General features: G+C 34.2%; 1 protein-coding gene across 2 annotated transcripts in view; it reads right to left on the bottom strand.

Annotated features, from left to right (window-relative positions):
- Positions 1-14,335, bottom strand: part of LOC104264621 (adhesion G protein-coupled receptor A3-like) — a 285,940-nt gene that overhangs the window by 133,225 nt on the left and 138,380 nt on the right. The window contains exons 8-10 of one of the 2 annotated variants that reach the window (XM_059821160.1): positions 7,807-7,971; positions 4,216-4,414; positions 2,720-2,869 (exon numbers count right to left, since the gene is read on the bottom strand). In XM_059821160.1, the coding sequence (XP_059677143.1) occupies positions 2,720-2,869; positions 4,216-4,414; positions 7,807-7,971 (514 nt within the window). The remainder of the gene's footprint in view (positions 1-2,719; positions 2,870-4,215; positions 4,415-7,806; positions 7,972-14,335) is intronic. The other variant, XM_059821161.1, reaches the window with a different exon arrangement.

The following is a 14,335-nucleotide window of genomic DNA, read 5'->3' on the forward strand; positions in this document are numbered from 1 at the left end:
ACCTTTGGGGGGAAAAAAAAAAAAAAAAAGGAGGGAAAAATGTATTTGAAAGACATTATTGTTACAGACATAGTGGGGTAAATTTGACATATAACTCAGGTGCTGATACAAACCTATATCATCTCATTGGCTATGCAGAAAGTGTGGGCTTATAGCTTTGGATGTTTTAATTCACTCTTGTGGTTAACCCAAAGTGATAAATTCTTGTTTTACCAGATGACATTTTGCAGATTTTGGTAAGTATAACTATGTGTTTCTAATTTTTATTAGTATATTACATTTAGAAAGACTAAACGTCACTGTGAATAATTTTTGGTGATTATTTCAAATTGAAATGAAAATATTTACTTTTTAAAATTCTAAAACTTAATTCAAGTGAGATTTCAAAATTAACATTACCATTATTTTTGAAGGCAAAGACATGCCAAATATACACAAGGTTGTCACAAATAAAACTGAACAAAAAGATATATAGAAGAGAAAAAATGACAGAGAAATATACCTAAAGAAAAGGTCAGGAAGCTAAAAAGTCAAACTAATAGAAACAGAAAAATAAGGCAGATACACAGATAATTCTGTGGGAAGGAAAAAAGAAATTCAGCAATGGTGAAAAAGGTTTAAGGAATGACTGACGTTATGAAGTTAGTTCTACATTTTCAATAAAAACTACATATATTTCACACGCATTGCAAGGGACACAGAAATGAGACTATATATGAAATTTTATGTGACTGTTCCTGAAATATTTAATCTGTCTTTGAGAACATAATTACTAGATAATTCTAGATGGCTTTTGACAATGCGACAGAGTTATTGATACAATGAATAATAATAAAACACATTAAAAGGCTGGAGTGATTTATGAGAAACAATTAAAGCATACACCAATCAGCTAAACAGTAACTTACTGAGGGCAGAACAATAGTTTATAAACATACAAAAGGAGAGAAATAAGAAGAGGAAGTAATTTATATTATAATTAAATGCATTGATGAAGAATAATGGGGTGGCATTAAAAAACCCCAAAATTTGGGCTAATACATGTGCATCTTCCTGGCAAAAAGTTGTAGTATATTGTAAATATGTCCCCAGTGCAGCTGTTGAAGCTCTCTTGTTTGAGAGGTGAACCACCAGATGGGACAAAGTACCACTAAGCTGTATAAAAATTAATAATCCTGTGCTGACTGGGAGAGGTACTCCCCAGAAAGGATGTACAGAAACTGTACCAGTTTAGCTAAAATGGTTTTAAAATTATTTTGACAAATCATAGAAAAACTCTGTGTATGTATTTTCATTAATTTCTAATGATTTTATATAACTGTAGTTTCATCTGCTAGTGACTTCCAAACTAGTGTACCTTTGTTCATACGGTGCCTTGTATTAAATGAAGTTCAATCCTATTTATGATTACAAGTGCAGCCTCCTGTGTGAAACTACTGACACTTTAACTTCACATGTATTTTTGTACCTTATGAGTGAGAGTTAAGAAGTTAGTAAAGAGTAGGTGTTAGTAAAGGGTTCGATGAATGAGAAACCTACTTAATGAACTTGAGAGAGAGGAAAAAGTATAAAGTTCCAAATAGAAGAAGGAAACAGAGATTAATTAGGAGAAATATTCTAAATTATGAAAACAATAAGGGATTAAGAAGTAAGAAATATAGACATAAGTGGTGGAGATGGAGATGTTTCAATACCAAAAACCAGAAACTGAAACCTATTTGAAAAGTGGAAGACATCAATTAAAATATTAGAGATGGTGCTCAGTTTTAATGGATAATGCATCAGGTGCTAAAAAAATAAAGAGGCTTTATGGCAAATGCGACTGTTTCCTTTGAATGGTAATTTTTTGTTTTGTCAGAAAGCAGTAAGATCTTTCTTGAGACAAAATCTAGTTGTAGCTTTGAAACATGATTCTTGGAGAGCACTTAATAATACACTTTAGGTCTGGCGTATAATGACGAAATTGAAGTTGGAAGCTTTCTCAAATAGGCACTAAAATATTAGCTGTTACAATCCCCAGAGCCAGAATGGATCGGACATTGCCAAACCAAAAGAAAACAAATGTTTTAACTATAGCTATCATGTGTACAAAAATTACAGGTTATGAATTCTTTATGCAAGCAGTTACTCTGAAAATTAACAGTAAAAACTATGATGAACATTGCTGTTCTCTATAAAAATCTATTTTTCTCATAGGGTTTGCATAACTCTCTGTATAGATTTCCCTGTAAAAATGCTGTACATTATGCTAAAAGGCTAAAAGTTTCTGTAGGAAGTTGCACTTAAAGACACAATATCTTCTCTTCACATGAAGCGATACATGCTTTCAAAACTCAGTGAAAACCTCTTGATGAAATGGAGAAAACAAAAGAAGCAAGTGTAACTCCTGTGGTCAGATGGAGAGGCACCTTGAGTTCATTCTAATATGTTAGACATGGTAGAAATTAAAATTAAAAAGAAAATTGAAGAAGTGACTTATTGAAAACCAGTTTTTATTCCTAAGCAACAACACCTTTGTCAGTCAGATGAGATGGTTTAGTTGTCCTTTTTGGCATAAAGAAACATATCACAGTATATGCAGAACATTGCAATCAGAATACCAGCAATCAATTTTAGAAGCTACTCTTCTGTGTGTGCCTGCATACATTAAGAACAGGGCCATATGTGAAGACTTCACTTCTAAGCGATACTTTTTTTCAGCCTAGAGAAAATATCTTACATCTTCAACTTCATCCACGAAGACAATTAACTTTTCCATTATATAAGCCAAATATATTACATCCATCTTATCCGCAAAGTTGGAAGCACCTCTTGTGTAGGCTGTCAGCTGGCGGGAAAATTCAAGCACGGTTGTCAAATTGATGTGCATCTGAAAATACATCAGAATCATTAGGTGTAATAAATCAACTAGCTTCATTCTCTTTTACGAACTGGAGATCACATCCATTTGTACAATGCTTGCTATAATTTCACATGGATTTATATGCATCACTAGTACCATGGGCATAAATTTCAGGGACATATGAATGTATCTTCAGCATTAGGTCTTAGATTTCATTGCTGTTATCTGAAGACAACACCACAACAGGCCAACAAATTTTGAAGATTTTTATCTACTTTTTCTAGACTGTAACTAACTGGCCTCATAAAATATTATACCAAGCTACTCAGCTTGCCTTGCCTGTATCTTTAGATCATCATGACAACAACAGTATCAGTGAGGGTTCATATACACAGTGGTGCATAGTGGGAGAACAAGGGACAATGGTAGTAAGTTGAAAGAAGAGAAGTTCAGACTGGTTATGAAGAAAATCTTTTCTGCCATGAGGAAAGTCAGACATTTGAACAGGTTACCCCAGAGGTTGCGCAGCCTCCATCCTCAGAGGTTTTAAAGACCTTAGTGGAGAGGTTAAAGCCTTGAGAAACTTGGTCTAACCTCATTGCTTACAGGAGAATGGACCTTCTAGAGACCTTCCTAATTATTTTATTATCCTATAATTGCACTGGGTCCCTTAATATAGTAATTATTCTTATTTAAGTATGAACACATCTGAAAACAAACTTCCTGTGGTGTTATCTAGCTCTACTATTTGGGAAGAAATGATCAAGGAAACTGAAAGTTATAAAAGTTAGTATGGCAGTTACAGGTCTGTGCCATCCTCCATGCTATTCAGTGTTAACGGTCTTTTTTTCTCATTAATTTCTATCCATTTACTTTTTTACCTCTTTCTCTTTTACTTATCCATAAGAAACCATTTAAGTATTGCTTTTCTGGAAGACATCGAAAAGGCATTCTAAAGTAGGCTTTGTTTCTGCAACTCTTTTAAATATATTATTGACAATGGCAGTGAGGAAAGGCACTTCAGCTGACAAAACTCTGATACAGGACTTCAAGAGAAATTAACATCTTTCTGGTAAAAATGCATGAGGGGAAGACAAAGAAGGAACTGAAGTGAAGCACTGATGACCCTGCCAACATTACTAATGGTCATCTAGACTCCAGGCACCCGGAGGAACAAAAATATTAAAATAAAGGCAATAAACGTTGTGCACTTGTTCCTACTACAACTTCAATTACCAAACACATTGTCTTTCAAGTAAAACATTTTGTTAGAAGTCCAGCTATCCCGAACTTGTGGCTGAACAGACATTTCTTGCAAGCTATTCAATAAAATCAGTACCAAAAAAGGGAAGCCCTGAATTTCATAATGTTACCTGACTAAAAGCATGAAGAACTTGAGTTACTTCTTGTGAATAAGGACATTCAGAATAGTTTTCTTCATCCCAACGTCCAGTTCGATTACATTTACGCCATGCCTTAGACTCTTCTGCACCATTGTGAAAGGCAATGGAGTTAAATGAATACTGGAGACAGGGATGGTAAGCAGTTATCCCAGCCAAAGTTTTCGGCCATCTATGAACAACATGATAATAAAAAATTACAATGTGAAACTTATTATTTAAAGGCAGCTTACAACATAGCAACAATATACAGAATATATGAGAAAAAAGACTATTTTAAATTTTACCTCATTATAACGAATTACTTCGTTTCCTTGGAAAATGTCAAAATTATACAGGTTCGAGTCTGACTGGTCACACATTAATTCTGCATTAATCCCAGGAAGGTGTTTGGTGTGAAGGAAAAAAATATGGATGGCGTTTTCCCCACATTCATCTTTGCAGACTGCACAAAGCAGAGCAGTAAGACCATAACGCAAAAAACCCCAAACCCCTATTACTAAATGCTGTAAAAGTTAAATGCTCAAAATGTGCCTGATAATCTTTGCTTTGCATTTTGACCCAACACTACAAAGCTCTGTCTGCCACAAAGCCCCAAAACCCAAAAATCTCTGAATGTATCAGAAACCAATAAATAAGATTTCAGCAGAGATTATGTCTCATAGAGGAGGAAGGAGCTAGTCCTCAAAATTAACCATTTAGGTATATATGATTTATGTAGTGTGATTCCAAAAGAGTCTTTGAAAACAAACTATAAATCAAAAGTAGCCAGAATTCTTCTGTTTAGCTCATGGGTCTATTTTACAATACTCTTTTTCTGTGTATCATCTGCTGCATTCTCTAGAACAGTACAACCGGGATCTATTTCTTTTGGTACAAAATCCATTGTCATTTCCAGGCTAGTTTGGACATAGCAGGATCAGGTAATTGGGAGAAATCAAACAAAACCAGAAGCATATTATCAGCCAGTCAGCATGCCTGGGAAGGATATCGTTCTTATTTTAATTGCACTGATGTAATGATCAAACCCAACCAATCATAAAAATATTCTGCCTGCCAGGGAAGCCGCACCTTGACAGTCAGCCTTTGCTCAGACATACGTATTAGCCCCTTTTAGTTATACAACGCATGTCCATTTGGACATTATTACATAGTATACTGACACATTTTGGGCTATGTAAGTTTTCCTCGTTTCAAACAAAGAAAAGGTAAGAAGAAAAATATTTTTATATGTCATAGCTAACTGTCACTGGAATAATTCATTTTGTGATGTAAAAACAGTTGATACAAAATGAACCATGAAAGGAGCCGCACAAAAAATTAAAATACGTACAGTAGTATAGTCTCCTTTTGCCCCTGGGCTGAAATATTTTTAGTAAAACATTTGCATTAATGCAATTGGGCCACACTGAGTAGCAGCTTACCTCAAAAGTAAAACTAAAGAGATCATTCTGAAACTAGTATTAGCATAGGTAGCAGAATTTGGCCTTTATGAATAGAAATGATAGGACATAACAACATTACCATTTGCATTTCAGAATTATCTTACAGAGAGAGTTGAAAAACAAAAAATGAGCAAAATATGGCCATCATAGAGAAAAACCTCTTAGTATGTAAGGCCAGTTCATTCTGATGTACAGTGCCTAATTCTTACTGCAGTTGCGCAGTTATAAATAACACCTAGGCTGGTCAACTGAAAGAACCACACTTCCCTAACAGTGGATGCTTTTTTCTTTTTTTTGCCCGGTGAAAGAACTGTTCTTTCTAGCTTTACTTTTGTGGTTCAGCTCTTTCTACTTACATACTTGGTATGTTACCAAAACTTCGAAGACCTTTGTAAGAAAAATGACTGGTGTGATAGCTGCATCTCTGAGGACAAACCTTTGGAACAATTTCAAGTGCTAATGCTGAGTTTGAGCCTGATAAATTCTCTATAATTTTAAATTCATTCCCTCAAATGCCAAAAGAACCTATGGACTCAGCTTCCTTTTGATATAGATTTTAAAAATAAATTTATATGAATTTCTAGAAAGATGTTCAATAGGGAGAGAAATGTGCACTCCTGTTCTTCTGATTTATATAAAATGACAAAAATGCCCCTGGTGTTAGTTTGTGCAGTCTGTAGAATTTATATATATTTATTTATGAAGAAAAGGATGTCATTTTATGGCAAGAACGTGAACTTCATAAAGTTGTCATCTAAAAGATTCAGTATGTGTTATCTGATAGGAAGTATGTGTATTTTAAAAGGTCTAATTAAAATACATTTAAGCATGTCCACTATGAGAAAACACAATGGCAGCTCTTGCGATGACAAAAAAAATCTATACCTGAGATTGTCAAAGATCTCTAATGGATTTTAATCCATATATATGGATTAAATAGGTATATAAATATATGTTCAGCAAATGTGGTATACTCACTGGAACTGAGGCTAACACGTAATCAAATAGCTTCATAGTAAAGAGAAAACAGGTTATGTGAATCGGTTTCTCCACATCTTTCTAATTAATTAATTTATTTTTATTCAAACACAAGAAATAGTAGTAAAAGGCCTTCGGAAAAGTTTTAAAGATAACTTGAAGAGAGGCTTTCAGGTCAGAAGTATTTGCAGAAAGTTCTGGTGTTTAAGAGAAGCTTCCTCTCTCTTCTACTTTTCCTTTCATTAACTATTCAAGCTGAATTCTTATTATAATTCACTTGGTAACAAATTACCTTCTTGATTTCTCAATGGGAATGCCATCATACATCAGTGTTATTGTCAAGCAGGTAATTATATTTTGTTTAAGAGCTTTATGCATATCATTGAAATATTTTAGAGCTAACTGAAAACAATACCAAATTCCACAGAATCCTTAAATTTTTCATCAGTTTATGAGGATTAAAATTTTAAAAAGCCCACCAGCATATGCAGAGAAAAGTAAAGATGAAACAAAAACTACATTTAGTCAACAAAATTGTGCAGACTCTAAGATTCAGATAGCAGGATGGATGTGTTTTCTAATCATGTGATATATTGGTGGAACTGTGTGTGTCCTTAAGCTCACCTCAAACGATCTATTTGTTTTACTAAGTAGTTTTACTTGCTATTCTGATTCTCTTCAATGAAATATTTTACTAACAGTTTTATGTTATTTGGTACCTCTAATCTCAGCTGAACAAAACCAGCAGAACTGGAACAGATTAGAAAAGTACTGAAGATTTAATCTTCTAATGCTTTAATGCAGTGTTATCATATTCTATAATTTAGAAAAGACCAAGAACAATTTTGAACCTTCTCTCATTTAGCTGTAAAGAGGCTACATATTTTGAAATTTTCTATAATCTCACACTGAGGAATTAGAAGAAAGATTCTCTGACTTTCACAAGCCTGCTGCTCTTGAAGCACTATCTGCCATTTCCCATAAAAATCACACAGTGCTCCTCCTTCCTACTGTATTACATAAAAATGACAAGTAAAATAAGTGTCATCTTCGTAACTGACACTGAAGTATCATGTAAGCATGAATATGGTCTGTATCTATATTAATATATGAAACACACTCCAAAATCAGGAAATCATACCTGAAATCTCCCTTGTTGTTAATAACTCTTTCTGCAGGGCAGTAGGGTGCAGCCGTTTCAAGTACCACAATTTCTACTTGTTTAGTGCTATTTCCATAGGAATTGTTGACTAGACACTCCCAATCTCCAGTTGCATCAATGTCAATGCTGGATAGGATAAGTTCACTATAAAAATAAAAGATTAATTTTTGTATATACTTAATTATACAGAGATTGAGTCATTGGTTTTCTGATATTAACTTATCTTCAGAAATTTTCTATGAAAATATAAAAACAAGTTTTGCTCTATGTTATTATAGGAACAGACAATATGTGAGTGATTGGTATTAAGATTTTAGCAGCACCAATTTGGATTGACCACTCAGATCATGACAGGCTACAACACAGATTACCAGTCATCACAAAGGTACATCAGTTATGTATCAATGCCTGTTCTCCTTTCCCCAAATATTAGAAAATTGGGTTTTTTGTTGCATAAATGAAAGCACTTGAAAGTCAGAAATGCATTTCAAGTTGACAACACAACCAATTCACAGAGCTTCTCTTCAGCTGTAATTGCAGCTCCAAAGACAATTCGATAGCAGAATCTGCTGCCCCTGTGGCAGCATGGGAAAAGTTTTCCAGAATAGCCATTGACTTTGGAAGTATAATTTTCCTGATGAATGCAAAATGAGATGAGGCAAATGTTGATATTTCTTTCAGTACTTTGCTACTCACAAACTTCTTTCACACCATCCCCTACCAAATATGAAATGTTGTTACTAATATCAATAAATTAAGGTTGCATTAACTTTTTATAATGAGTGTTAGACAAGTTAAATATTGACACTTTGTGGCTTCTCTTACAATACAAACGCTGTGCGTGACTGCACCATACCAATATTTAGCTGCCTAAGCTAAATATTCTATGTATAATTAGAGAAGGAGGAAATAATTTCAGAAACATTTAAAATCATCTAGAACTGTTCTGGTTAGTATTTTCTGTATATTTTAAATCAGTCGAGAAGGTCTCCTTCATCATCTGGTGGATAGATTTTTATCCAATTACTGTAACTCCACAGATCTCATAGAGAAAAATAGTGCTAACTACTACATTTTAAGAAAGTAATACATTAGATCTTAAATCTGCTGTTGGGCTAGAAATAAATTTACTACAGTTTTAAAGAAAGTAAAGCTTTTGAAAGTAGTTGGGAGAGGAAAAAAGGTAATAATTATCTGAAATATTTACTTTGCTTTACACAAATGGCTCATCTTTGAATATGCCAATTAGAAATTATGTGGGAAGAAACGAGAAGGTACATTATAAAAAGAGAAGCACAGAATTTTAAAGTTATTAAATTGATTTCAAATCTGTATTTAAAACAAAATCTTAAAAAATTCTACTTGTGGCCTTTGGCACTTTTGTAAAGAGCCTGACATTTTGAAAGATATATGGAGAATAATTATATATAATTTATTTTTAATTTTTTGCTCTTTTAAATGTCTCTAAAAAGGTTATCCTTTTTCAGTTTAAACCTTTGTATAATATAAATGCACTTTTATTAACTTGGCTGCAAGAAAGGATCGAATCTAATCTCCTTGTGTATAGACAACTTCTGATACACATGAAAGTAGACCACAATCAAGGTAGGAAGTGATTAGACAGCTGCGTATGTAATTTTTCTTTGAATTATGCATACAATGAAGGATGATTTACTCAAGTACTTACTACAAGCCCATTATCCTGATCCCCAGAAAACAAGCAAACCATGGTAAATAGCCTTTGATTTAAGTTAAATTGCTTCAGAATTTTTTGCAGTTCTCCAGATATTCAGTCAAATTTATCATTAAACAGTAACTTCAAAAATCTCACACTGTTCCTATTTATCACGGCTTTGAGCTCCAAGTACCTTGGAACCCCTTATTTCATTTTTTCAACAAACTCTAACATGTTTTTATTGCAGAAAATATAGTAGAAGTATTACTAGCCATTCTCAGACAGAGTAGCTGAACATTTTCATGTCAAAAGAAGCAATTGTTCTCTTAAGAAGTGTCAGATGAGAAAGCCCAATAGCGGCAGCCTCTTAGCTAACTCTTAATATACCTTCTTACATTCAGGTTGAAATATTTAAGTGAAATTAGCCAGCTGATAAAAAATTTTTAATTAAATCTTCTATTTCATATGTCACAACAATCTCACATTACCTTTATAGACAGCTGAGAAAGAATATATTCCTAGAGCTTATAAAAACAATTATCCATAAAAGCTCTTTTTCACAGAAACAATAGCGTAAATATTCAACTATGGCATCAAGACTGGGAGACTTCCCAAGTGAATAGAATGTATGATAGATGTGCTGATCTTTTGTTATATTCTGTATAAAATATCTATAAACATTTTTAAAACTACATATTTGATAAAACTGGGAGCCACAGTGATTTTAGGTAAATGCAATACTTGAACATATTATCAGTTTTACAGGTAATCAATATGAAGATAAATAAATATAAAGAAAAAGGGTACTTTTTCCATTTATTTAAGTTGCTGAAATGCGTTCTGATGCAAATTTATCTGCCGCGAAACAGATCTCCTGTCATTTGATGAAGTTTCCCAGGTTCACACACAAATATTTACTGATACGTCAATGTTGCCTCTGGTAGAAATGCAATACTTGAACACTGGTTCAAGTTCTTTAAAATGATGTGTAAATCCTCACATTCACACTTTCAATCTTCTATGGCCCTTTCTTCAGATGGTGAACAAAAATAAGCCAGAATATGTTTATACAATATAGAAGAAGCTGTAACAACTAGAACATGGAATTGTCTTCTGAATTGCCATCTGGCCACTGTAAATGATGCATTCATTTATATTCCTCTAGGAATATTTTGGATAGCAAGCCCAATGGTGAAACTGTTCATTTACTTACCATCTGGATATGACAAATGATAAATTGATCTTATACCCCTAGAGAATTTGGGGGACTGGATTAAAAAAAAAAAAAAAAAAAGTCCTTTAATTCTCAAAAAAAGCAGTCAACTTGATCCTTTAACATTTTCTTCACTTATAATCGTTGGTGACTTCAGAGTCCTGGCAGACCAAAAGGAAAGGATGGGCCTGTATAGAATTTTAAATCTCTTCATAAAGTTTTCTAGTAGGTCAGTTACATATTTTAAGTCTTGGCACTCACTGTTACATTAGTGTGCCCAGAAGTTCCATTGGTTTTCTTACTCTTAGTAGAAAGGCATTCTTATTCTCTCTTGGCCATGACAATAAATTTTAATAAAAGGCAAGAACTCTCTTGTGACCTGAGAACATGGCAGGACTCTCTCGTTTAGGAGCTTGACAAGAGCACAACAGAATTAAGAGGACGTCACCTTTGGCTGTATACTTTCCTTGATTATCCTATCTCACAGAAGCTAATAAATGTCAGGCCACAAATGAAATGATCTTGCCTCTACTATGCAGCTTTCCTAAGGACGGAGTATTAGTCAGAAAGAGTTCCTACTTCCTCTACATTAGCAATCATATCCCACTCCTCAGAGGTGTGATAGTTGCTACTTTTGTGGAAATTTTTCATCTACCAAGACATAGAACAAAGTCAAATATTCATGAGATGATGTCAAGGCAAACTGAATATGAAGATTGTTGCCTGATGAGAACAAAAGGATGATGAGAACAAAAGGATGACTAGCAAGCTTTTCTCAAGTTTTCTTTTGAAATTATAGTGGCCTTCTCAGTAAAAACATTGAAAGGAAGAAAGAGAATATACATGTTTCTTCTTCGTACTGCGAAATTTCATGCATCGTAGGATTCCTTTTTCAAATATGATGCCTGGCATATTGAAAAAATAATTAAAATGTACAGCTGACGCAATTGCATGAAAAAGTTGTTATAATATTCAATAAAAGCCCGTGGCTTTGGTCATTACAAAGAGCGTAACCATGATGCAGGCTGAAGCTATACTCATGTAATCAAGTAACCTGTGACAATAGATTTCTATTTGAGGCATATTTTGGCATTGCTACAGCTATGCATAAGTAATTAGACAATCAGAAGTAGGTCTCATTATGCAAAGTTACTCAACCATGTCCTGAAGTAATGCCTTAGGGACATTTACTGTATGCCCCAGCAGCCATTTGCATGCCAGGAAACAGAGTAACAAATAAAGAGGACACTTTAACACCATATTTTGATTGGCTTTCCACAAGAAAGACTTTAAAGTCTAACTTGAGTTCCTGTCAGACTTGGGAAGAACCAACTGCTCTTCCTGGAAAAAATAAAAATTAATTACTCAAACACAGAAAACATTTAGGTTTCCTCATATTCTTCCTCAGACAGATAAATAGCGAATGCGTTTCTACAGCTCAGGCAGAAGGCCTGCGTAACCTGCCTCCAACCCATACCACCTTAAATTATTAATACCAACACAGAATTTAAAAAATGAGTGTTGGTCTCCAGAGTACACTGCTGCTTGGAATGCAGCCTTTCACAGGGGATATAAGGTTAAAACATGGAAAATTAAGAGAAAGTGTGTAAATCTAGGCACTTTAACTGAACTTAAATTGCTAGTCTGATCTCTCTGACAAAATTACTTATTTACCCATGAAAGAAACAGCTTTAGAAGGCTGATAGCCTTTAAAGAAGGCTTGTGTCCAGGCAACAGCAAGAGAAAAGGAAGATTAAAGATTAAAGTTGCTACACATTTTATGCTAGATGTCTAGCAAATATTTTCAGGTGTAATCAATTTGTCATACACATCAGAAATTCAATACCCGTGATTTTCTGTTTTGTCTGATTGAATATAAAAACAAAGCATAACTTACCATTTAATGCCATCCGTAGCTACCCAAGAAACATAACGTGCTGTAACATACTTTTACTATAATTTATCTATCAGCTAATTTGTTCACATCAGTATGCTAGGACCATGGCAACAGTTGGATTTGACTTCAGAGATGACAATGGAAAAGACCTAATTTTAATGACAATATATTGACAGAAAAAAACCCCAACCTACTTTGAAAATGGGAGGAAAGACCCGTATGTCAGTTACTAAACCATCTCGCTTTATTTTCATTTGTATTGTTCAAATTACTTTGACAGAAATGCAAATGTTCAAAAATGTTGTCACAGGCTAATATGATCCATTTGTTAAGTAAACATTTGCCAAATAGCAAGATGTGGTTTCTATAAGTAGATGTCAAATAACCTGTGACCTACATTTATATGCCATCAACTTGTTTCTTAAAATGGAGAAAACAAATACTACTAAGAATGACTAAACCAAATCATCTTCAGGAACAGATTCAGAAATCTAAATAGCTCTACAACATACCACAACAGGTTGGGTTTCTTGTATGGTCCTTTTCTCTCTCATTGAGCTTGTCAGGTAGATACAGACACCAGCTACAGTGCTGCACTGTGCTGCAGCAAAGGGTGTGCATAAAGGTGTTTGCATTTATCTTCATACTCCCACAGTGCTAGAGTCAATACATGCCAGTCTAGCTGGCTGAGAACGTAAAGTGGGGAGGGGAAAAAAAAAGATAAGAAGAGCTCTAGAGCACTCAAAGCTTTCTCTCGCTGGAGAAACCTTCAGACAGCTGGCAGGTCTGTGATGGCACAGCGCTATAAAGCTATCTGAAGGGAGTACAACTGGGCCAGGGCTTATTTAAAGTACTTCATGAATCAGTTGTCTATCATTGAGCTGCTTTGTCAGTTGGTGAAAGTTTTGGGGATGCTCAAATGTGTTTACTGTTATTAATTTTGTTCTACCAGCAAACTACTTGGCTGCAGGATGTATACAACTGCAGTCTTCTGGGGAAATGGTGCTACACCTGCTGTATGCCTTTCATCTGCCCTTAAGTAGTCTGTATGCTGCAATGTTATAACCAGAGGAAGCTTTATTTCATTAGCATAACTCTTGTGATCTGTACACTGTCAGAGGTTCTTAGACAAAAATAACACTATGACAATCAGTCCAATAACCAGAATTGCATAAAAAGCTTTTAAAGCAGAATATTTCCCAGATGATCTAGAAGTGTTAACTTACTTATTACAATTCTTGATTATTTGATTACATGCCACTGGGACCAGCAAAAAAAACCCAAAACAAACCCCACAAAAAAGCCCAAAGAACACACAAAAGAAAACAAACTAAAAAACCACTACATTAATTTTACAATTTCAAATTATTTGTCAAATGCACACTACTTTGACAGAATTTCCCACTCTCTCTAGTCAGTGGTGATGTTACAAATGCAGAAATTAATTATTTAATGAATACTTTATGGGATAGAGTAATTGTATATTAGGACTAGAATACTGACCTGTTTTATATGCTGACCTGCAAGAAATTTGGCAAGATCTAAAAAGGAGATAAGACATAGTAGTTTCCTACATAAGAACTTCAGGAACAATCTCTATTCTTTCTCCAGTTTATAGTGTATCTCCAACAGTGTAAACTTTATTTTGTGATGGCCAGGAGTCATCCAATCAAAACACCATAAACAATTAAAAATACAGTTTTTTTATCCTATAGGGAGAAAG

The sequence above is a fragment of the Gavia stellata genome, chromosome 9 (assembly GCF_030936135.1).
Source record: "Gavia stellata isolate bGavSte3 chromosome 9, bGavSte3.hap2, whole genome shotgun sequence".
Lineage (NCBI taxonomy): Eukaryota > Metazoa > Chordata > Aves > Gaviiformes > Gaviidae > Gavia > Gavia stellata.